Source organism: Heptranchias perlo, chromosome 18 (assembly GCF_035084215.1).
Source record: "Heptranchias perlo isolate sHepPer1 chromosome 18, sHepPer1.hap1, whole genome shotgun sequence".
Classification (NCBI taxonomy): Eukaryota; Metazoa; Chordata; class Chondrichthyes; order Hexanchiformes; family Hexanchidae; genus Heptranchias; species Heptranchias perlo.
The window spans coordinates 56,198,499-56,223,908 of record NC_090342.1 but is presented as its reverse complement, the minus strand read 5'-3'; the positions used below and the strand labels follow the sequence as shown (position 1 = coordinate 56,223,908).

The window sequence follows — 25,410 nt, the reverse complement described above, 5'->3', positions numbered from 1 at the left end:
TAGCCAATTTGCATCAAATGTTATCTGTGGCTCGGTGGGTAGCACTCTTGTCTTTGAGTTGGAAGGTTGTGGGTTCAATTCCCACTCCAGAGGGTTCAGCCCACAATCTAGGCTGAAACTCCAGTGCAGTACCGAGGGAGAGCTGCACTGTTGGTGGTGCTGTCTTTTGGATGAGACTTTAAACCGAGGCCCATCTGCCCTCTCAGGTGGATGTAAAAGATCCCATGGCACTATTTGAAGAAGAGCAGAGGAGTTCTCCCTGGTGTTCTGGCCAATATTTATCCCTCAAAGAGCATCACTGAAACAGATGATCTGATCTTTTATCTCATTGCTGTTTGTGGGATCTTGCTGTGCACAAATTAGCCACCACGTTTCCTTCATTACAACAGTGGCTACATTTTAAAAGTACTTCATTGGCTGTAAAGTGCTTTGGGATGTCTTGAGGTTGTGACAGGTGCTATAGAAATGTAAGTTCTTTCTTTCTTTAAAATGAACTGCTCTCCTCTTATTCTCACTTCCTTTCTCTGTCTCTCTTCTATTTCTCTTTCTCTTTTTCTGTAGTCTGAATTGCTATGGGACTGTGAATGCTTTCCATCACAATACCGTTGAGGCTACCCCAGCATTCCTATGGGATCTGTAAATGTAATAGGGGGCTTTCACCACCACTATGAATGCTGGGAGAGCTCCACCTCCACACCCTTACCTTGCTTGGGATTGTGGAAATGACCAGCACACTACATATACCTGAGAATGTGATCTTGAGGTGGCAGATTGGGTTTAGGTTCAATATTTCTACTCCCTCCTCCCCTACTGCGACATTAACTTCATCCTCTTCTTTGTGAAGACAGATGCAAAGTCCTCATTCAGTACCTCAGTCATGCCCTCTGCCTCCACAAGCAGATTTCCTTCTTTGTCCCTATTGGGCTCCACCATTCCATTAACTATCCTTTTGCTTTTTATATGTTTTTAAAAGATTTTTGGGTTCCTTTTTAATTTACCCACTAATCTTTTCTCATATTCCCTCATTGCCCTTCTTATATCACTTTTCAATTTCTCCCCACACTCTCTGTATTCTGTCTGGTTTTCTATTGTATTCTGTTCCTGCTTTTTCTGTTTTATTTTAATCTCTATTTCCTTTCTCATCCAGGGAGCTCGAGCTTTGGATGCCCTATCCTTCCTCCTTATGGGAATATGCTTGGTTTGTATCTTCGCTTTGAAGGCTTGCCATTACTCATTTACTGTTTTCTTGGCCAATCTTTGTTTCCAGTCCACCTGGGCTAAATCCCTTCTCAAATCACTGAAATTGTCTCTCTTCCATTTGAGTATTTTCACCATTGATTTTTCTTTGTCCCTGTCCATAACTACTTTAAACCTAATTATATTATGATCACTATTACCAAGATGTTCTCCCGCTGAAACATACTCCACTTACTCTACTTCATTCTCCAGAACTAGATCTAGCACTGCTTCCTTCCCCATTGGGCTAGAAACATGCTGATTAAGAAAGTTCTCCTGTACACATTTTAGGAATTCTTCACCCTCCTTGCCCTTTACAATGGTTTTTCGCCAGTCTATATTCGGGTAATTGAAGTCCCCAACTATTACTGCTCTATTATTTTTACATTTCTCTGAAATTTGCCTACAGATTTGCTCCTCTATCTCCTTCTCACTATTTGGGGGTCTATACTAAACACCCAGCAATGTAACAGCTCCTTTTCTGTTCCTTAACTCTAATCAAATAGAATCAGTCTTTGAACCCTCCAGTATATTGTCCTTCTGTAGAACTGTGATATTATCCTTAATCAATACTCCTCGCATTAACACACATGCATTCCAACATCATGCGAGTCGGCTTTGCTTTTTTCCCTCATCTAATTTCTGCTCTTTCTATACTATTCTTTATTCTGTTGCTGTTTGTCCCTCCTGGTGTTCTATGCACCTTGTCTCCTCTCTGTTGCTACGTTCCCTCCCTCTGCCAAATTAGTTTAAACCCTCCCCCACAGCACTAGTTAACCTTCCCGCAAGGACATTGGTCCTAGCCCTGTTTAGGTGCAACCCGGCCAGTTTGTACAGGTCCCTCCTGCCCCAAAGCTGGTCCCAATGCCCCCAGGAATCTAAAACCCTCCCTCCTGCACCACCTTTCCAACCATGCATTCACTTGCATTATCTTCCTGTTTCTGTGCTCACTCACACATGGCACAGGGAGTAGTCCAGAGATTACCACCTTTGAGGTCCTGTTCTTTAATCTTTTTCCTAGCTCCTAAAACTCTACCTGTCCCTACTGTGACCCTACTGAGGCATTTTCATTATCAGTCAAAACAAGCGAGCTATATTTGTACCAGCAGGGCTGTGCCTAATTCTCAAAGGTGCCATGAGGACCTGTTAATCTGCTTATCTAAAGACCATGGAGTAGATTTTCCTCTTCATCTGGGCTGTAATCTGGGGGAGGGGATTATCCACTTGCTATAGAACCCTTTCCATTGAAAATCAGACGTGTTCTATAACGGGGTTCCATTATAGTCACTCTTCAATTCTCCTACAAGCTTGGTGTTGCCTATTTCTTCATTTATCTCATCTTCTCCCCTGCTTCTTTCAACTTCTTGCACTATGGGTCTTGGCCCTTCAACTAGATCTCTCCAAGACAGCTGCCATTTCTATAGCCCCTCGCACCATCCTCTATTGCCCTGGGAGGATTTCTGATTTTAGTCCCTTCAATGTAGCTTCATGCTTTCTATCCATCTGCTTATTATCTGAATGAGAATATCTCCCAACCCAAACAAGCCATTCGTTATTAATTTGTGTGTATTCTTGCTTTCTCTCAATGAGCCTTTTCTCTGTCTATCTACAAATCAATCTATCTATCTATCTATCTATCTATCTATCTATCTATCTATCTATCTATCTATCTATCTATCTATCTATCTATCTATCTATCTATCTATCTATCCATCCATCCATCCATCCATCTATCTATCTCCACAATATCTGAATTAATAGCAGCTCCTCCCTATGGTGTGGCTGCCACTCAGTTTTCTTCCAGTGCCAATTTCTATCTTCCTCTTCTGATGGTGCTGATTCTTCTGGTGAGTGTATCTGTGCCTCAACAACTTCTTCATTTGGGAGCTTGTTGAATACAGGAGGCATCACAGCCCAGCCTGACGCTGTTCTCGCCTGACACCTACACTTCAAAATGACCAACAGGGTCATTGGATGGTGATTGGGAGCAAGAACCATGGCTCATTTCTCCACAGGTGTTGAGGCCAATTCTTGCACCTTAATTATTGTCCTATCTAAAAACACCTAACTGAGCACAGACCAAGGATCAAGCTCAGGTTATTCTGGTCGTCTGGCCAGGCAGTCTGTTTACACAGTATGCTAGTATGGGTGTGGTTGCTTGCTTATCATGTGTGTGGCTGAAGCCTAGCAATTCATGCCTGGCTGTGGTCTGGCAGTAGCCCAGTCACCCCGAGCCAGTGGCTTGGATCTGGATTGTCCACGACAGTGTCTCTAAGGCCTTTCTCATATCTGGCGGTAATACATACCTTCAGCACTGTGCTAACATCTTAGGTTATTTTGAATTTTCAGGAAATATGGAATGGATAGTTTGTAAAATACAAGCTGCAGGAATGAAGTGCTTGTTGGAGGATTTTTATGCGTGCACCAAGCAAGTCGATTGTCCTGAGGTGCAGCTTGTTCGAGACGCACTGTTACTCATCTGGCCTACAGTAGACTTCATGGAGAATGGAGTAGGTAAGAACAATCATAGATAATAGAGGGCAATCACTGTCTTAGAGAATGGAGTGGGCAATTACTGTCATAGAGATTGGAGTGGGCTAACACACTCTTAGAGAATGGAGTGGGTTAAAACTCCCTTAGAGATTGGAGTGAGTTAAAACTCCCTTAGAGATTGGAGTGGGTTATCACTCCCTTAAAGATTGGAGTGGGTTATCACTCCCTTAAAGATTGGAGTGGTTTTCACTCCCTTAGAGATTGGAGTGGGTTAAAACTCCATTAGAGATTGGAGTGGGTTAAAACTCCATTAGAGATTGAAGTGGGTTATCACTCCCTTAGAGAATGCAGTGGGAAAACAGTCCCTTGGAAATTGGAGTGGGATAACACTCCCTTAGAGAATGGAGAATAGAGTGGGTCATCAATCCCTTATAGATTGGAATGCGTTTTTAGAGATCAGAGTAGGTTATTAGTCCCTTAGAAATCGGAGAGGGTTATTACTCCCTTAGAGATCGAAGTGGGTTATTACTCCCTTAGAGATCGAAGTGGGTTATTACTCCCTCAGAGATCGAAGTGGGTTATTACTCCCTTAGAGATCGAAGTGGAGAATGGAGTAGGTCATTGTTCCCTTAAAGAATGGCGTGGGTTAACATTGAGAACATAGAGACATAGTTGTGATAAGATTGCTCTGTGAGTTGCAGTTGATGTTCTTAGGAGAATATCTTGCATCTACATGATTATGTTGTAAATGTAAAATTACCTTGGTAACATTGAATAAAATGTGTTGTTTTGTTCCTTCTTTGTAGACCAGAGTGTCCTGTACATTGAGATGTTGGCACGCCTCGATTTCTTCCAGGGTTCTTACCCAATGATTGGCGAGCTATGTCAGCAATGCAGGGAATGGTGTGCTAAGTGCCCCAACCCAATCCTCACTCCTCTGTGTGGCTTCTTCCAGCCCCCTGGAGGGCCACTATGGACAACACTGACCGGGTTCAGTAAAGGTACGCTTACTATTCTGTTCTTATAGTGATGCCTCAAAGGATCACAATCTTGTGATATTTGGAGTGTCAGGCCCAATGGAGTACTTAGGGCTGTGAGTCTTTCCACCAGTGCAAGTGAGACGGGCTGGACAAATCACAACCCAATCGCTCCCCAAGTGTGTCACACATTTTGTGGCAATCGGCATTGATCCAATGTTAATGGTTTATTATTCCCTTGTTCAGCTCCTGACAGAAACACTGGGAAAGCATCATACAGGATGTGATTGATGATCACTTGGAGAGTTTGTGTTTATTAGGGACTCCCAGCATGGCCCTACCTCACTAACCTCATTGAGTTAGTTGAGGAAGTGACCAGTACGATGGATGAAGATATTCTTGTCGATGTAGACTCGACTATTCCAATGCTCCCTTGGCCAGTCTCCCACCTTGCATCCAAAACACTGCTGCCTGTATCCTAACTTGCACCAAGTTCTATTCACCCATCACCCTTGTGGTCGCTGACCTACATTGATTCACGGTCCAACAACGCCTCAATTTTAAAATTCTCATCCTTGTTTTCATCTCGATATCTCTGTAAACTCCTCCAGCCCTACAACCCTCCGAGATCTCTGCACTCTTCTTATGCAAACCTAATTTTAATCACTCCACCATTGGCGGCCGTGCCTTCAGCTGCCGAGGCCCTAAATTCTGGAATTCCCTCCCTAAATCTCTCTGCCTCTCCGCCTCTCTCTCCTCCTTTAAGACGCTCCTTAAAACCCAATTCTTGGACCAAGCTTTTGGTCACCAGTACTAATATCTCCTTACGTGGCTCGGTGTCAAATTTTGTTTCATTACGCACCTGTGAAGTGTCAAATGTTCTTATTTTGCAGGAACCAGTTGCCCCACTTTGGACTAAGTTTAAAACTTCCAATTAGTTCTGACCTTCAGATCAGCAGTCCTTCACCCTCCTTACATTCCTCACCCTCCATACATTCCTCACCCTCCATACATTCCTCACCCTCCATACATTCCTCACCCTCCATACATTCCTCATCCTCCATACATTCCTCATCCTCCATACGTTCCTCACCCTCCATACATTCCTCACCCTCCATACATTCCTCACCCTCCATACATTATCCTCCATACATTATCCTCCATACATTCCTCACCCTCCATACATTCCTCATCCTCCATACATTATCCTCCATACATTCCTCATCCTCCATACATTCCTCATCCTCCATACATTCCTCACCCTCCTTACCTTCCTCACCCTCCATACATTCCTCACCCTCCATACGTTCCTCACCCTCCATACATTCCTCACCCTCCATACATTCCTCACCCTCCTTACATTCCTCACCCTCCTTACCTTCCTCATCCTCCATACATTCCTCATCCTGCATACATTCCTCACCCTCCTACCTTCCTCATCCTCCATACATTCCTCACCCTCCATACATTCCTCACCCTCCATACATTCCTCATCCTCCATACATTCCTCATCCTCCATACATTCCTCACCCTCCATACGTTCCTCATCCTCCATACATTCCTCACCCTCCATACATTATCCTCCATACATTATCCTCCATACATTCCTCACCCTCCTTACATTCCTCACCCTCCTTACCTTCCTCATCCTCCATACATTCCTCATCCTGCATACATTCCTCACCCTCCATACATTCCTCATCCTCCATACATTCCTCACCCTCCTTACCTTCCTCATCCTCCATACATTCCTCACCCTCCATACATTCCTCACCCTCCATACATTCCTCATCCTCCATACATTCCTCATCCTCCATACATTCCTCACCCTCCATACATTCCTCACCCTCCATACATTATCCTCCATACATTATCCTCCATACATTCCTCACCCTCCTTACATTCCTCACCCTCCTTACCTTCCTCATCCTCCATACATTCCTCATCCTGCATACATTCCTCACCCTCCATACATTCCTCACCCTCCATACATTCCTCACCCTCCTTACCTTCCTCATCCTCCATACATTCCTCACCCTCCATACATTCCTCACCCTCCATACATTCCTCACCCTCCATACATTCCTCATCCTCCTTACATTCCTCACCCTCCATACATTCCTCACCCTCCATACATTCCTCACCCTCCATACATTCCTCATCCTCCTTACATTCCTCACCCTCCATACATTCCTCACCCTCCATACATTCCTCACCCTCCATACATTCCTCATCCTCCATACATTCCCACTCTATTGAGATTAAGACTCATCGCACTGTCTCCTACTTTAACTCATTCTGAGCCTCCTGCCTCCACCGGGGCTTCTCAATCCAAACAAATTAAAATCAGTCAACATACTAGCCCAAGATAGCCCTCCCCTTTAAATAATAACAGAGGTGTGTGTGCTCGACCATTCCAAGTTATATTACCATCCACACAGAGGAATGTTCTCCATGAAGAATCTTTGCCGGCCGGTTATTTAAATGCAATGCTTTCTGAGCCACGCACTCCTTCTTACTATGGCCCATGTTTGTATTCTCTATGCCAACATCGAGGTGTTCTGGGTCAGAATTAAAGGATACCCTTCAAACAAACAGTTTTTGTTTTTCAAAATGAATTATGATTAGATTTCCACTCATTTTACTAACAGGTTGTTATAGGGTTGCTCACTAACCTTCCACTGAGGACAAGAATCCCAAGTAGTGCCTTGGAAAGAAAAGAAAGACTTTCATTTCTATCGCACCTTTCACCACCTCAGGATGTCCCAAAATGCTTTACAGCCAATGAAGTACTTTTTGAAGTGTAGTTACTATTGTAATGCAGGAAACGGGCAAACAATTTGCGCACAGAAAGATCCCATAAACAGCAATAAACAGACGGTACCTCCTTCAGTACTGCACTGAAGTGTCAGCCTGGATTATGTACTCAAGTCTTTGTGAGTGGGACTTGAACTCATGTCCTTCTGACTCAGAGTTAAAAGTGCTACCCACTGGTCCAAGGCTGAAATTCAGGGCTGCTCTCAGGATTGCCTACGTTGCATCACGGAATAATAGGCTAGACCTGAGCTTCTGACTCCAAATGCTACCCTGGAAAGTGCCCACTGGAAGCCACACACCATCCCACAGAAAGAGGAGATAAACCTACAGGACTCATAGTCCAATTAAAGCTATAGGCCCTATCACTTGCTTCCTAATGACATTCCTTTGCTTTTCTCCCCACTGGACAACATGAGAAGCCCAGTGAATTCCAGCCAGGTAGTGGGTTATGAATGGAGTTCCAGGGACACATGGATTGACAAGTCTACTGAGGGCTAATGATGAAAGTGGTCCCCAGACCATATTATAAGTGCTGCTGCTTTCAGTATGTTCAGTTGGTAGCACTTTTGCCTCTGAGTCAGAAACTTCTGAGTTCAAACCCCAGTATAGATTGGCTACCTAATCCAGTACTGTGGGAGTGTTGCTTTATTGGTGGTGCTGCCTATCGAATGCTCTATTAAATCAAGACCCTGTCTATCTGCTCAGGTGGGCGTAAAATATTCCATGGTACTATTCGAAGAAGAGCATGGCGTTCCCCTGGTGCTAGGGCCAACATTCTTTCCTCAACCAACATCACCACAGACTAATTAACTGGTCATTCAACTCATTTTCTGTTTGTGGGATGTTGGCGATACGCAAAACTGGCTGCTATGTTCACCTAAAATGAGTGACTGTACTTTAAAAAGAACCCATTGCTTATGTTTATGCTAAATGTTTACAATATCGGAACCTTTACCATTGGAGATTGATTCTGATTGTCCACGGCTTGTCCATTTGCACACTACCCACCTACTTCTGTGAAATCTGAGATTGAGTAAAGAGTGAGGTCCGCAGATTGAGCACAGCGTCTGGCTGCCACTGTCACTTTGGGATGTCCTGAGGATGTATGAAGGTGCTATACAAATGCGGGTTCTTTCTTATTAGACTAGAAGGTGGTTGTATACCATAATGACCATGGTGTGAAATCATGGTGTCGCCATCTTACCAAGGTCCAGTGTAGCCCGCTAATGTCCAATCTCCTGAGAACTTCTGAAAGTCCTCCTATAGGGGCCACCCATTGACTGTTTATATCTCCTCACACCTTCAGGGAAGGCCCTCATTAGCAATAGCAGGTACGCTGGTCATGAGGGCCACATGACTAGCACTGAGGGTCAACTCTATCTTTACTGTAGGATCTCTAGGGTCCTTGTGTAGCTTTCAATTCCCTTCTGACCACAGGCATTACTGCGATGGAGCTGAGTGCCGATTGCATCGTTCTGGTGGCGGGCTCCCTGGATGGAACAATGATCGTATGGAACCTGCAGGATATCGAAGTGATTCACACATTGACAGGCCATTCCGGTGAGGCAGAACTCCATTTAACGATTGTACGTGACCTGAAATCACATGAGAGCTAACAACACCTACTGGTTAATAAAGTATGTTCTGTTTGCTAAATGGTTAGAATATCGGAACCTTTACCATTGCAGATTGAGCCTGATTGTCCATGGCTTGTCCGTTTGCACACTACCTACCTACTTCTATGAAATCTGAGATTGAGCAGAGACTGAGGTCTGCAGAGTGAGCACAGCATCTGGTTGGCAGTGTCATTGTAACTAGGATAAATGTCTCCTTTCTGGTGGCTGCAAGGACCTTACATGGGTGTTGGTTTTCCTAGCCCAGCTCCTGTAGTGTAAGCCTTTTTAATGAAAAGAAAGAGTCAACCAAGGTTGAAAAGAGTAAAAGAGAAGACGAGGTAAATCACCAAGAAATAATTTGGCCAAGCTTGTGTTTGAAAAGCTTGTAGAGAGTGGGGGAGATGGAGTGGGGTGAGGAGCACTGTTTTGAAGTTCTGTTGGAGTAGGAGTCTTGTTTTCAGCACAGTGGTGTTACAGGAAGGAGAGAAACACAGTCAATTTAGTGCTTACGAGGAACAAGAGAGGACAGTTGAGAAGAGCAAGGATTAGTGAGGAATACCCACAAGTCACACAAGTGCAGTAAAGATGCTCATGTGAGGCTAGAGTCAAGGCGTATTATTAAAGAACTTTACCCTGTACCTAATCATGCTGTACTTAACTTGCGAGTGCTTGTTGCTCACACTAAGTGCCAGAAATGGAATCTGGTCCCTTCAATTTGTTTAGGTATCTTCATAAAAATGATGGTGTCAGGAAGACCTTGGTTTAAACCAACCAGCTGTCATGGTGTAGTATTAAAGCCACATCAAAAGACTCCAGGTCCTATTCCACGCCTGTGGCTGAGATACTGAACTCAGTTGTGGCAATAATTGGTCTCAGTGCCCCTGGGCTGGGATGGGTGGTGGTGGAAGGTGCACATGTGTAGATGTTAGCTGAAAACAAGGCTGAAAAACTCCTGGTTAAATAGACTGACAGCACTTGTCATCCAGGTTCACATATGAAGAACAACAGGCTGGTGAGGTGGCTGAAGGGAACTGGTGCCCATGGAATTCACAACAGGAGGGGAGACAATTTTTTACAAAACAAACATTGTTCAAAAGGTGGCTTTGGGCTATCCATCCACTGTCATGCTTCATTCTGCTCTTTTTGATTTGTGATGGGTATCATGGACAATAAAGACGGGGACGTTCTATGTGATGGTGTACCATGAAGATCACTCAAAGTTTACAAGTTTAATGTCATAAATCATGTTAATTATTGGAAAATAAAAGCAATACACAAGAATATTTTTTTACTAAACATGTTTGTACTTAAATCTGGTCATCGAGGGCAATGTAACATTTTATATGTTGGATACCCATTATCAGCATCAAGCAGACTGGATGCAGAGGAAATCTCCCTCTTCTCTGCCAAACAAGTGCTCCCAGCTCTGGTATTGCATGGTTATATGCAGAGTATAGCTGTACTGAGACGGACCAACTCATTTGACATGGAACCCTTGCAGCCAGCAGACAGAATCTTTCACCCCCTCAATCAGGGCTGGAACTGAAGCCAGGTCCCAGGAAGGAAGGGCCAAGTTCTAACCCACTGCACCACCCAGTCCCTAAACACATGGGCCCTGAATATCTGAAGGGATTGTCCTCAATTCCGATTGTAAATTCAGTGGGAGATCAGTGGAAATCCTGGAGATACATGTAACTGACTGAACACAAAGTTGCGATGGGATCTCGGGACAAACTCCATGGGAATTCAGGATCACGCTCTTAATGTGACTCCCACTGATCAATGTGATGTGTTGTTAGCAGATTTTCCCGTTACTGTCTACTGTTGTTAATCCTTCATCAATAACTGACGTGTGATACAGGCCTGGAGTGGTTATAAAAGAGCAAGAGCGAGCTGTTGACTCACAACAGTATTATAGTTACAATACAACTATCTTCAGATTACATTAATGGCAAGCAATCAATACAACCTGGTTTCCTGCGAATTCAGGATGATCAGACCTGACCTCCATGTGGCAATGGACTACTGACCGTTCCCTCTCAAAAGCTTTAATTTTTGGAAGGGAGCATGGCCTATCTTTATACTATTCGGCTGTGTTGTTCTCTGTCCTTATCTCCTGGTTGTAAAACATCCCACTTTGTTGACTCTGTGAGATACAACCAAGGACGACCGTACTATGTTAGCGTGGCTACCTTATCCCCTGTCCTTTCCCTGTGGGAAATGGTAATGTTGGGCTGTTCGAGGGGTGTCAGGTCCATCAATCTGTGCGACTCACTCTATTCTGTCACACTCATTCTTGTGTTATGCCCAGCAGGGGCGGTCTTTAGCTGTTGATCAAATTCCCTCTGTTCCCCTACTGTAACTTCCGTCTTTACCATCTTCCCCGTATCTCCTCCTCCTCCAAAGCCCCCTGGCTCTATTGTGCCTTGAAGTTCAAATTGTTGGTCAAGTGGGCCCTATACCACGGTACGTGACACGTCAATATCTACTAGTAATATTTTTAGGCGGCCTCCAACCCGTCCTTTGGTATGGGGTCTTCCGTGAGGATCCTGGTACAATGGACACAAGGCTCCCTTGACTGGAGAGGCCTCACACCGTTATTTCATCTGTCCCTGACTTTCATGGGGTGGCACTGAGCTCTTTATGTTTCCACACTGGGGGGAGGGAAATGTTTGGGAAGGGTAGGAATGGAGTGATCTAAAGCACTCCTTCAAGAATTCTATCTCCTGTCTCAGAGTGTATATCTCGGATTTTAATCTTTCCTCCAGCTCCTGCATTTTCCTTTGACAGTGGGTATGATCTCCCGCTCCTGCTACACTATGCCGGTTGTCCAGGCTTTGACCTCGGACTCCTTGTAGGGAACTACTCAACTCATCAACCTTCTTTTTCCATATTTTATCCTGACCTTCCTGTTGTTGTAGTTCGGCATTACATGCTACTAATTATCTGGCTCTATTTGCACCTTCGGTTTGAAAGTAATCTACTGACACAGCCAAAGTCGTGTTGTGAGCAGTTGTATGAGCGAATTGATTTTCCACCTCTAATTTTTGTTCCATCAACTTTTTGTTGAGGTCTCTCTTGGTTTCTAATTGTTTCTTAAGTTTTATAATTTGCTGTCCTTGCCGTAACACGACTATAGCCTTCCACTTTCCTTTCCCACATGCTTTTCCTTGGTTCATGTCTAACCTGTTCTAAGTTTTCTGCTTTTTCTATCAAGGAGATTTATTAACTCTTAAATAGTCCAATGACACGACATTTCCCAATCCTTGTTATAGAGATACGAGATATCCTTTATTTAACCTTTTCTGTTTATCGGTCACTTTTCTCTGATCAGAACCAATCACAAGATAAAAGGGGTCCTGCTAGTTTGCTAACAGCGATCACATTTCAGTACAACCAAGATCATTAGCTCAAAATTTCCAAAATTGATGCATTGTACTCGGTAACAAGATATTGTTCTTCGATTACAGTTACACACAACATTAACACCTTACACATCAATGCACGCCCACCATTACTCATCATAACTACAATCAGATCAATTCACTCCCACCAATACTCAACACAACTCCAATCAGATCAATTCATGCCCACCAATACTCAACACAACTCCAATCAGATCAATTCATGCCCACCAATACTCAACACAACTCCAATCAGATCAATTCATGTTCACCAATACTCAACACAACTCCAATCAGATCAATTCATGCCCACCAATACTCAACACAACTCCAATCAGATCAATTCATGCTCACCAATTCTCAACACAACTCCAATCAGATCAATTCATGCCCACCAATACTCAACACAACTCCAATCAGATCAATTCATGCCCACCAATACTCACCACAACTCCAATCAGATCAATACATGTTCACCAATACTCAACACAACTCCAATCAGATCAATTCATGTTCACCAATACTCAACATAACTCCAATCAGATTAATTCATGTTCACCAATACTCAACACAACTCCAATCAGATCAATTCATGCCCACCAATACTCAACACAACTCCAATCAGATCAATTCATGTTCACCAATACTCAACACAACTCCAATCAGATTAATTCATGTTCACCAATACTCAACACAACTCCAATCAGATCAATTCATGCCCACCAATACTCAACACAACTCCAATCAGATTAATTAATGTTCACCAATACTCAACACAACTCCAATCAGATTAATTCATGTTCACCAATACTCAACACAACTCCAATCAGATCAATTCATGCCCACCAATACTCAACACAACTCCAATCAGATTAATTCACGCCCACCAATACTCAACACAACTCCAATCAGATCAATTCATGCCCACCAATACTCAACACAACTCCAATCAGATCAATTCATGCCCACCAATACTCAACACAACTCCAATCAGATTAATTCATGTTCACCAATACTCATCATAACTCCAATCAGATTAATTCACGCTCACCAATACTCATCATAACTCCAATCAGATTAATTCACGCTCACCAATACTCATCATAACTCCAATCAGATTAATTCACGCTCACCAATACTCATCATAACTCCAATCAGATTAATTCACGCTCATCAATACTCAACACAACTCCAATCAGATTAATTCATGTTCACCAATACTCATCATAACTCCAATCAGATTAATTCACGCTCACCAATACTCATCATAACTCCAATCAGATTAATTCACGCTCACCAATACTCAACACAACTCCAATCAGATTAATTCACGCTCACCAATACTCATCATAACTCCAATCAGATTAATTCACGCTCACCAATACTCATCATAACTCCAATCAGATTAATTCACGCTCACCAATACTCATCATAACTCCAATCAGATTAATTCACGCTCACCAATACTCATCATAACTCCAATCAGATTAATTCACGCTCATCAATACTCAACATAACTCCAATCAGATTAATTCACGCTCACCAATACTCAACACAACTCCAATCAGATTAATTCACGCTCACCAATACTCAACACAACTCCAATCAGATTAATTCACGCTCACCAATACTCATCATAACTCCAATCAGATTAATTCACGCTCATCAATACTCAACATAACTCCAATCAGATTAATTCACGCTCACCAATACTCATCATAACTCCAATCAGATTAATTCACGCTCACCAATACTCAACACAACTCCAATCAGATTAATTCACGCTCACCAATACTCAACACAACTCCAATCAGATTAATTCACGCTCACCAATACTCATCATAACTCCAATCAGATTAATTCACGCTCACCAATACTCAACATAACTCCAATCAGATTAATTCACGCTCACCAATACTCAACACAACTCCAATCAGATTAATTCACGCTCACCAATACTCATCATAACTCCAATCAGATTAATTCACGCTCATCAATACTCAACATAACTCCAATCAGATTAATTCACGCTCACCAATACTCATCATAACTCCAATCAGATTAATTCACGCTCACCAATACTCAACACAACTCCAATCAGATTAATTCACGCTCACCAATACTCATCATAACTCCAATTCAGATTAATTCACGCTCACCAATACTCATCATAACTCCAATCAGATTAATTCACGCTCACCAATACTCAACACAACTCCAATCAGATTAATTCATGTTCACCAATACTCAACACAACTCCAATCAGATTAACTTTCAAATGTGATAATCTCATATCAGGAATTTCAGACTCTCACGCTTCAATTTATAAGAAGCAGAATTTCACTGTGGCCACAATAAAAGTCTGGTTTCTACTATTTGATAGGTTAGTTAACCTCAATAATTCCAATTTTAATTCAGCAATATCAATATTAAACACAAGATAGAACAGCTAAAATTCTCAATATAGCATGTGCTTGCTAAAACCCAGTAAATTACAATGTTTTTCATTTTGTTCGTTCCTCAGGCACGCCTTTCCAAAACTGTAAAATTACTGGATATAACTGTTTTCACAGCTAAGCAAGATTTTTGTAACGTTACACAAAAGAGGAAAACACATAACAAGCATTTAAAAAGGGCCATAGCCTGCAACAGCAAAAAGAAAGCACTCACAATAAGGACAGGCTTTTTTCAAGAGACAGTACACTGGAAACAAAAGATCACATTCTGTAGCTTGTGACCCTCTCCCTTTCTCCTTCTTGATTCCATCATAGACTCCACTTTTTTTATTTAAACCAAATTTCAATTTCTGATGTTTGTGATTTAACCCCATTCTGTACCGACTCAAAGTCTCAAGCTCACAGTCTGTGTCCTCACCCAAGCCTGGGGTGGTGATGGTCCCTCCATCTTTTTGTTCTTCTTTCCTCCTCATCTTTCAACCTACCCTTCCGAATTTCAACTTCCTCTCTCAACCTCCCTAAATCCTGTGGCTGAAACTACCAGACTCCTGCTTTCCAATCCTCCTCTTTAATTTCCTTCTCCTTTACCAGTTTCTTCATCTTAGTCTCCACCTCACACAAAGTCTGACAGATCTTAACTAGTACAGTACAAGTTCCTTTGTTCTCCTGGATATACTTTGCATCTGATTTTTACATCATTCCTTTACAGCCTCTGTCTGCTGTGAAAGGACTCATTTTAACTCCTCCCCTCCCGCACAATTTCTTTCCTCTTTTCTCAAGGACATACATGACCCTAATGACCTTTCCACGTCTATGTGGATTGTTGAACATAAACCATCCGATGCTCTCACCGTGGTTTATTCTCTCAGGTGCTGGAGGGGTTGGCTACTTCCAGCTACATATTCTTCCTCCCCGTCTTCTCTCGTGGGCTTGAGGGGTGGCTACCTTTAGCTCACTCGGTCACAATCACTTATTCCTCCTCCCCATCTCGTCAGAATTACTCAGTCAATCGCTTAACACTAGCTACTTCAGACCTTTAAAACTCGGGCTCACCCAGTGACATCATATGTTAGCGGATTTTCCCATTATTGTTTCTACAAACGGGTTGTTAATCCTTCAACAATAACTTACGTGTGATACAAGCCCGAGTGATTATAAAAGAGCAAGTTTTAACAGATTGACCCACAACTGTATTATAGTTATAATACAACTGTCTTCAGATTACATTAAATAACAAGCAAGCAATGCAACCTGGTTTCCTGTGAATTCAGGATGATCAGACCTGACCTCCATGTACTGCCTGTGGCAATAGACTTGTTTCAAACCGTATTTTTACAAGTGTTATCTGTGATAGCTGAGGTACGGTGCATCAAAGTGATTCACAACAAGGCCCATGCTGTGTCAGGATCGTTTGACCATACACTGCGTCTGTGGAACCTACTGACTGGAAAAGAAATCTACTCGATCCCAGAGGATCATTCCGGCTATGAGCACTTCGCACTGCTCCATGTGGATGAAGCTACTGATGTGATCTACTCGGTCTCAGGTTCCCAGGTAGAAGATTCCTTTGATCACTATTCCTTTGATCACTATTACAATTCCGTGGCCAAAAGGGATCAGGAGGGATCTTCCCCTAGTGTATTCAATTTAAAGAATCTACTTTCCAGATCCCTCCCCATTGACTCAGTGAGCTCATCCAGTGAGTATCTCTAACAAGGCAGCAGTAGGGCTGCTATAATTGGCCTCAGGACCCCGGGCTGGGGACATGACCCCTGACATGGAGTCACATTTATTTATAAGAACCCGGCAGGAAGCTGCAGCTGGTGGGAGCGGAATGTGGTACAGCTGGAGGGGGTTGGCAGGAAATGAAGGAACAACCCCGGGCACTCGGGTATGTCCCGGAGAGGGTGCCTGGGGATGAGCTCATTTAACACAGATGGGTATTAAGCCAGGGTCCTTCCTGGTCTGAATGGCTCCATCACTCATTGGATAAATGCCCCAAACTCCACAGTTGCCCATTTACAGAAGAAGTGTTGAGGCATCGATACCCTCATCTCATTGTTTGTAGTAAAATAAGTTCAGTGGTGTGTTTAATAAACCCTAACAGAACATAGAGGCCCTCAGAACACTTGTGAAAAGCCCAGTGCAATACATGGTTCGAATTTATTGAACATAGGAACAGGAGTAGGCCATTCAGCTTCTCGAGCATGTTCCACCATTTAATCAGATCATGGTTGATCTGTATCTCAACTCCGTTTCCCGCCTTTGTTCCATATCCATCGATACCCTTACCTAACAAAAATCTATCGATCTATTGAGCGGAACAAATCACAAGTAGTGCCACACATTGAGGTTAGAAGAGCAGCTTGAGGCCGTGCCCAGTACCTGATGGGACTTCTTTAATGAATGAACACACGTGACATACAGCTTCTTGTGCCCAGAGCACATATGGGGAATTCGGACGTGCCTCACATGAGATTGTGCGCAACTTCAAACCAAAGGCCTCTGGGGACAACTGTTGATCAACGAAGATCAAACACAATGTAGTGTACTATTGCAGTTCTCAACGTGTGCTCCCAGCATCAGGCAGTGTGCTGGGAGTTTTAGTTCACAAAAGTAACCCTGAGAAGAGAAACGGGCAGGGAAGTTTGAAGTGTAGGAGATAGACGGTGGGTCTGTCAGCAGAGAGGAAGAGGGTAGTGTTTTGGGTGAGACCATCCATGGGTGAAGGGATGCCCAAACTGTGGTCCAGATGCTGACAGTGCAGATGTTTCTCTTTCAGCTTTCTGGCATTCACAAGTTTGCTTTTGATCCCCACTGAGGGGGTTACAGCTGATTTTGTTACTAGGAGATTCCCTCTCGTGTACGGAATCTAATTCGGTTTATTAACCACCTTATCATCTCACTTGGTTTCAGATCAAGGGTTGGCACCTGGGAAAGGGAGAACTTCTGTTCCAATTATCTGCTGGTAACCTGGACAACACGACACACACGGCAGTGCTCGGATCCAGCAACCCTCTGCTGACCATGTCTTCTGGGGGCATGTTGTGTGTGTGGGACCGAGTCACGGGCACCCTGGAGAACACTCAACATCTCACTGGCCTAAGTCACTCGACCCCGACCTGCATCCTTCCACTGAGAAGCTACGAGAAGATAGCAGTGGGATTCAACGATGGAGTCGTGGCATTGGTATGGAAAGTTAACGTTTGAAAAGTCCACCTTTGGCCCAAATACTCTGGTAGAAGACAGTATCAAATTGAAAGAAAAAGCATACAATTCCGCAAAGATTAGTGGCAGATCAGAAGATTGGACCGAATATAAAAAACAGCAAAGAATGACTAAAAGAATAATAATGAGGGAGAAATTAGAGTACGAGAGAAAGCTAGCTAGAAATATAAAAACAGATAGTAAGAGTTTCTACAGGTATTTAAAAAGGAAAAGAGTAAGTAAAGTGAGCGTTGGTCCTCTGGAGAGTGAGTCTGGGGAATTAATAATGGAGAATAAGGAAATGGCGGATGAACTGAACAGATATTTTGCGTCCGTCTTCACTGTAGAGGATACAAATAACATGCCAGAAATAATTGTGAATCAAGAGGTGAAAGGAAGGGAGGAACTTAAAACATTTACAATCACCAGGGAAAGGGTTCTGAAAAAAATATTAGAGCTAAAAGCTGACAAGTCCCCAGGTCCTGACGGACTTCATCCTAGGGTCTTAAAAGAAGTGGCTGCAGAGATAGTAGATGCATTGGTATTAATTTTCTAAAATTCCCTCGATTCTGGAAGGGTCCCATCAGATTGGAAAACAGCGAATGTAACTCCTCTATTCAAGAAAGGAGGGAGACAGAAAGCAGGAAACTACAGGCCAGTTAGCTTAACATCTGTCATAGGGAGAATGCTAGAATCTATTATTAAGGAGGTTATAGTAGGGCACTTAGAAAATCTCAATGCAATCAGGCAGAGTCAACACAGCTTTGTGAAAGGGAAATCGTGTTTGACTAATTTATTAGAGTTCTTTGAGGAAGTAACAAGCAACGTGGATAAAGGGGATCCTGTGGATGTGGTGTACTTGGATCTCCAGAAGGCTTTTGACAAGGTGCCACATCAAAGGCTATTACACAAAATAAGAGCTCATGGTGTAGGGGGTAACATGTTAGCATGGATAAAGGATTGGTTAGCTAACAGGAAACAGAGCGTAGGCATAAATGGGTCATTTTCAGGTTGGCAAGATGTAACGAGTGGAGTGCCACAGGGATCAGTGCTTGGGCCTCAACTATTTACAATCTATATCAATGACTTGGATGAAGGGACCGAATGTATGGTTGTTAAATTTGCTGATGACACAAAGGTAGGTAGGAAAGTAAGTTGTGAAGAGGACATAAGGAGTCTGCAAAGGGATATAGATAGGTTAAGTGAGTGGGCAAAAATTTGGCAGATGGAATATAATGTGGGAAAATGTGAACTTGTCCACTTTGGCCGGAGGAATAGAAAAGCAGTATATTATTTAAATGGAGAGAGATTGCAGAACTCTGAGGTACAGGGGGATCTGGGTGTCCTAGTACATGAATCGCAAAAAGTTAGTATGCAGGTACAGCAAGTGAGATGTTTTGCTACAGGGCATTGGTGAGACCACATCTAGTATACTGTGTGCAGTTTTGGTCTCCTTTTTTAAGAAAGGACGTAATTGCTTTGGAGGCGGTTCAGAGAAGGTTCACTCGACTGATTCCTGGGATGAGGGGGTTATCTTATGAGGAAAGGTTGGACAAGTTGGGCCTGTATACACTGGAGTTTAGAAGAATGGGAGGTGATCTTATTGAAACATATAAGATCCTGAGGGGACTAGAAGGGGTAAATGCTGAGAGAATGTTTTCCCTTGTGGGAAAGACTAGAACTAGGGGCCACAGTTTAAAAATAAGGGGTCTCCTATTTAAGACAGAGATGAGGAGAATTTTTTTCTCTCTGAGGGTCGTGAGTCTGTGGAACTCCCTTCCCCAGGCAGGGTCATTGAATATTTTTAAGGCTGAGTTAGATAGATTCCTGATTAACAAGGGAGGCAAAGGTTATAGTAGGTAGACGGGAAAGTAGGGTTGAGGTCACAATCAGATCAGCCATGATCTTATCAAATGGCAGAGCAGGCTCGAGGGGCCGAATGGCCTACTCCTGCTTTTAACTCGTATGTTCGTATGTTCATAAAACAGACAATTTCCAGCAGGTAGACACTCACCACGCACAAGTCAATCAGCAGTAATGGTCATGTGCACGGACAGCTTTCTCGCCCCATGTTTAGAACTTTTACCCTCTTCAGAGAAGTCTCCAGTATAGATTATAGATTTCAAACCAAAGGCCTCTGGGGACAACTGTTGATTAACCAAGACCAAACATAATGCAGTGTACTATTGCGTGGAATGGTGAACACACAAGTGTTCACACTTTGCCCGTTTATCTGGAAAGCTGGTGCTATCCAACTGCTTGCACATGGCCATTCTGGCCTGAATGACTTCTTTGTGGCAAGTTTCTACCTGTGCTGTTGTGGCTCACGGGCATGGAGGTGGGATTTATGAGTTTTGCTGCAGCTATTTAAAGGGCTGCAGCATCCATTAAAGGGGAGTATCTGTTTAAGCTTTGACCAAGGATCATTAATTGGTACCCAAGATGAAGTCTATCATTGGGTATTTCCTTGGGGTTTTCCCCAATTGACTGGCGTAACTTCGGTGGAAGATCGACGGACACCCCGAATGGACACCAAAGCTACAGTGCCCGATTGGGAAAATGCCCAAGGGAATTCCCGGCATGCATATCCTGACCAAGTACAGATCAAGCAATCTGGCCTTTGTCTTGCAGGCAACTATTTGGAAATTTGGTCAGAGGAGGCAGCCTCCATGTTAACCCTGGCCATTTTTAAAACACTGCAGCACCAAAATGAAAAGATTTCATTGGTGGTGATGGATCCTCACCAGCACTGAGCGCCAACTGGTGCCAGGGCTGTTTTTACAGCTCCTTTTCAATCTGTGTCTGAGGCTGAACCAGACCTTGGCTTCCTATTTGACCTTGAGATGAGCTTCTGACCACATATCTGCTCCATCACCAAGACCGCCTACTTCCATCTCCTTAACATCGCCCGTCTCCACCCCTGCCTCAGCTCATCTGCTGCTGAAACCCTCATCCATGCCTTTGTTACCTCTAGACTGGACTATTCCAAAGCTCTCCTGGCTGGCCTCCCATCTTCCACCCTCCATAAACTTCAGCTCATCCAAAACTTTGCTGCCCCCCGTATCCTAACTCACACCAAGTCCCATTTTCCCACCACCCCTGTGCTCACTGAGTTACATTGGCTCCCGGTTTGGAAACGCCTTGATTTTAAAATGATCATCCTTGTTTTCAAATCCCTCCATGGCCTCGCCCCCCTCCCTCCAGCCCTACAACCCTCCGAGATCTCTGCACTCCTCCAATTCTTACCACTTGTGCGTCCCCAATTTTAATCACTCCACCATTGGCGGCCGTGCCTTCAGCTGCCTAGGCCCTCCCTAAACCTCTCTGCCTCTCTACCTCTCTCTCCTCCTTTAAGACGCTCCTTAAAATCTACTTCTTTGACCAAGCTTTTGGTGATCTGTCCTAATATCTCCCTATGTGGCTCAGTGTCAAATTTTGTTTGTTGTTGTGTTTGCATCTCGCGAGGCTCCGCTCTGTTAGAAGAACCTCAGACTTTCAGCCCTCATATAAAATAAGCTGAGAAATGTCCCCCACTTGGGGGAGGGTGGACACTCTGATTCTGTCACAGTCGCAAGATATCTCTTCACCCAAAGGGAATTCTGGGAAGGGTGGTGGAGACAGAGCTGATTCAATAGTTAGTTGGATGCTGCGACGGGCAAAACTTGCCGGAGAGAATCATAGTCTCTTACAGCACAGAAGGAGGCCATTTGGCCCATCATGACAATGCTGGCTCTTTGAAAGAGCTATCCAATTAATCCCACTCCCCTGTTCTCACCCCATAGCTCTGCAAATGTCTCCTTTTCAACTATTTATCCAATTCCCTTTTGAAAGCTACTATTGAATCTGCTTCCACCTCCCTTTCAGGCAGCGCATTCCAGATCATCACAACTTACTGCGAAAAAGATATTCTCCTCATCTCCCCCATAGTTCTTTTGCCAATTATCATAAATTTGTGTCCTCTGGTTACCGACTGTCCTGCCAATGGAAACTGTTTCTCCTTATTAACTCTATCAAAACCCTGGACAGATGGGCTGAATGGCCTTTCTTGTTTGTGTTTATTTTGTGATTTCATGAACCGTTCACTTTAAATACATTACAAGTCCTCCAATCTGTCCAAGAGCATCCTGGATTTCATTTCTAAGAAATTCTTTTTTTCCTTTCAACAGGTGTCTCTGGATGGGAGTTATGTCATGGAGAAAGTCAATTTATCAGTCACATTCCTGGTTGCTTCAGAAGATGAGAAGTGCCTTGTGGCAGGTACTGAATTTCAGCAGAACCTTTGACCGCAGTATGATCTTTCATCTCAAACACTTCCACTCCTCCCCCACCACCAACAACCCGTAACTCTAAGAAGCTGAAGTCCATCCAAGAGTTGAGTACTCTTCCTGTATCTGTGAGGTTCCTTCAGCTCCTCTCACATTCTCCAATGGGGTGAGAACAGGGGAGTGGGATTAATTGGATAGCTCTTTCAAAGAGCCAGCATTGTCATGATGGAGACAACGTCCAAGAAAAGAGCTTGTAGATTTGAGTCTCACCTTTAGCTTCCAGTCTCTCTCTCTCCTTTGCAAACTCCCTTTCCTCTATGTTATTACATTGATGCTCCTCTAAACTTTCCTCTCCTGCTCCTTCCAAGCTCCACATATTGTACATTCATTTTAACCATTTTACATTCATCGATAGGTCTAATGAATTCCGGCTTGTGCAGCTGATGACCATAACCTGGCTCTATACTTATTGCAATGCTGTTAGCCTCACCAACCTTTTACAATCTCCTGCCCTTCACCATCTCTTGCGTGAAAGGGCAGCGCTGGTAATTCTTGGCATCTCTCTTGCAAGAGACAGCAATGGGGACAGAGGTATCGTGGTATTCACAGTGAGAATGAAAGCCCTTGATCTGACTGTGACAAGAATGGAGCACTATTTGTCTAAGCTTTAGCATGGTATTGGCTTCTTTCACTCTGCTACACCACGTAAGGAGCTAAAAACCAGCTTCGCTCAACAGAAAAATATGCCTTCATTTATTTTGATACAAATGTTACAGATTTCCATCGTTTTGTCTCAACCAGGTGCCCAAGGGAGGGTGCTGATCATTCAATTCAAATACAAACATCTTGTGGTTTCTTTTTCAAATCTCTGTTTGATTGGCAGCTTTTTTTTGGATTTAACAGTTATTTAAACTTGTTTGGTCCCACTCATTTTCTGGAAAGTATTTCTCAGCCTGGCTGGACAGTCAGTAGGTCAAACCAGATAGCTCCAGTGGCAAATGAGATACGGAAAATTCAATTATATTATTTTCCACTTACTCAAGGAGATAGCTAAATTTAAAACTACTGTAAATCTATGTTGTGTTATTGCTACTGTTCACATTCTTTTATTGGTTAATAAGTTTGTTTGGCAGTTAAAATCTAGGTTATGGTCTAGTATATTGTTATTCTGCTGCCTTTTGAAGTTAAGGAGGATCGCATGAGGGCAGATGAGTAAACCAATGAGCTGAAGCGAACAGAAGAGGCATCTCACAAATTTACCTAGATATGGAGACAAGAGAGAGGGCTCTCTCGGACACGGAGGAAAGGGTCACCTTTGGGAGGGGGGACAATAACAACAAACCCCAAAAAAAGATGCAACGTAAAAGACAGCAAATGAACCCGTAATTATGACCCAGAACTTCCAGCCCAATGTCACTGTTACCGTTGTAAAGCATGAATGTCAGCTTAGAAAACTAGCAAAAGCTGACAACTCCATAACAAGTGCTTACACAGAAAGTGCAGCGAGATACTGATTTGCTAGGTAAGCTGTAAACATTCCCTCACTCATATTGGAGGGGAGCGTGAAGGGGAATACAAGTGTTGAGGGTGGAAGATTTATCCTCTATGGGGGAAGGGGAGGTGGTCTGGGGACTTTCCCCCCTCCCCCCAAATTATTTTTTGATTCTGAGCTGTTTATTTGCTGCATTTCCCAGCACTGTGGAGTCTACACTGAGCACGGGTTATTGGGCTAGAATTTGCTGGGTGCGAGGCATCTCATGGCTTGCCCTGTTAGTTAGACTTCTTCTTGCCCCCTTTAGCTCAAATATGTTTTGCCCTGCAACTTGTTGGAAGTGTGAGCTGCAAACAGGCACAGCGAGGGCAGTGGGGTCCTTGGTGAACGAGAAGACCAACAGGGTATCGCCTTGACCAATGAGATTTATTGAGAAATAAACAGAGGAAGGACTGAGAAGGAGGGTGAATTAGAGTGGGTGAATTCAATGTCAAATCAGGTACAAAGAGAAATAAAGAGAGGGAAAGAAAGGTTGGACTAACAGAGAGAAAAAAGAGACAGAAAGGAAAAATAAGAAAAAAATGTAAAAATTTAAAATTTGACTTTTTAAAAATCTCCAACAATAATTCACAACCAAAAGGAATGAGACTCTGCACTTTTAATTATTCACTTTCTGCACCAGGGAGGTTGATAGGCCGTCATTAACAATTATCACAACGTTAAAAAGGTACTTCCGCTGTTAATTGCTAGACTTAACTTGCTGTGGTGACTTTAATGGGCAATTAATGTACAAATGCAGCAACTTCATGAAAATCACAAGGAGGTTGAGGGCGAGATGCTGTTTTTGCGAAGCTAACGGCAGAGCGGTGATATCGTCCAGCAACTCGTGGCGATTTGCAATTCACAGGGTATCTCCTCCTCACCACAAGTTGCTGGCCAATTTTGTGCTTTAATAACAGTGTGCGTTGTTCACATGCTGTTATTTTTTCAGTCAATTCCGGCCCATTGTGTTTTCTAAGCTAAAATGGAAGGGACATTTGCTCGGATTTAGTGGAAACAACCCTCGATTTGGGAATCTGTTATTTTTCTTTATATTTTAAAGCTTCTCTCTCCAGTGTCAGCAATCTATTACTGGGAGAATGGCTTTTATTTTACATTTCTGAATAGCAAATGGTGGATTCAACCCTGATCTTCTCGGGCTATTCCAGTCGATACTGTAAGCAGCCTGTTTACATTTGCATACACTCCTTCTGATTGCGATCCCCACTCACTGCCTTCTGTCAACTGTAGGGCATTTCTGGGGATCCCAGAAAATGTAAACCAAAATGTAAACCAAACCTTCCCCAAAACCTATCTCAATAATCACTCCACCCCTTCATGCACCTCCCCAATATACAAAGACATTGTACTACTTTCAGACCCAGTCCACAGACACCAAACCCCTCGA

The 25,410-nt window shown here is 43.3% G+C and overlaps 1 protein-coding gene across 1 annotated transcript in view; it reads left to right on the top strand.

The window, feature by feature from the left end:
* nwd1 (NACHT and WD repeat domain containing 1) overlaps positions 1-25,410 on the top strand; it is a 200,439-nt gene that overhangs the window by 92,428 nt on the left and 82,601 nt on the right. The window contains exons 9-14 of the mRNA XM_067999939.1: positions 3,586-3,750; positions 4,536-4,730; positions 8,961-9,083; positions 16,354-16,553; positions 17,916-18,188; positions 22,373-22,463. Of these exons, the coding sequence (XP_067856040.1) occupies positions 3,586-3,750; positions 4,536-4,730; positions 8,961-9,083; positions 16,354-16,553; positions 17,916-18,188; positions 22,373-22,463 (1,047 nt within the window). The remainder of the gene's footprint in view (positions 1-3,585; positions 3,751-4,535; positions 4,731-8,960; positions 9,084-16,353; positions 16,554-17,915; positions 18,189-22,372; positions 22,464-25,410) is intronic.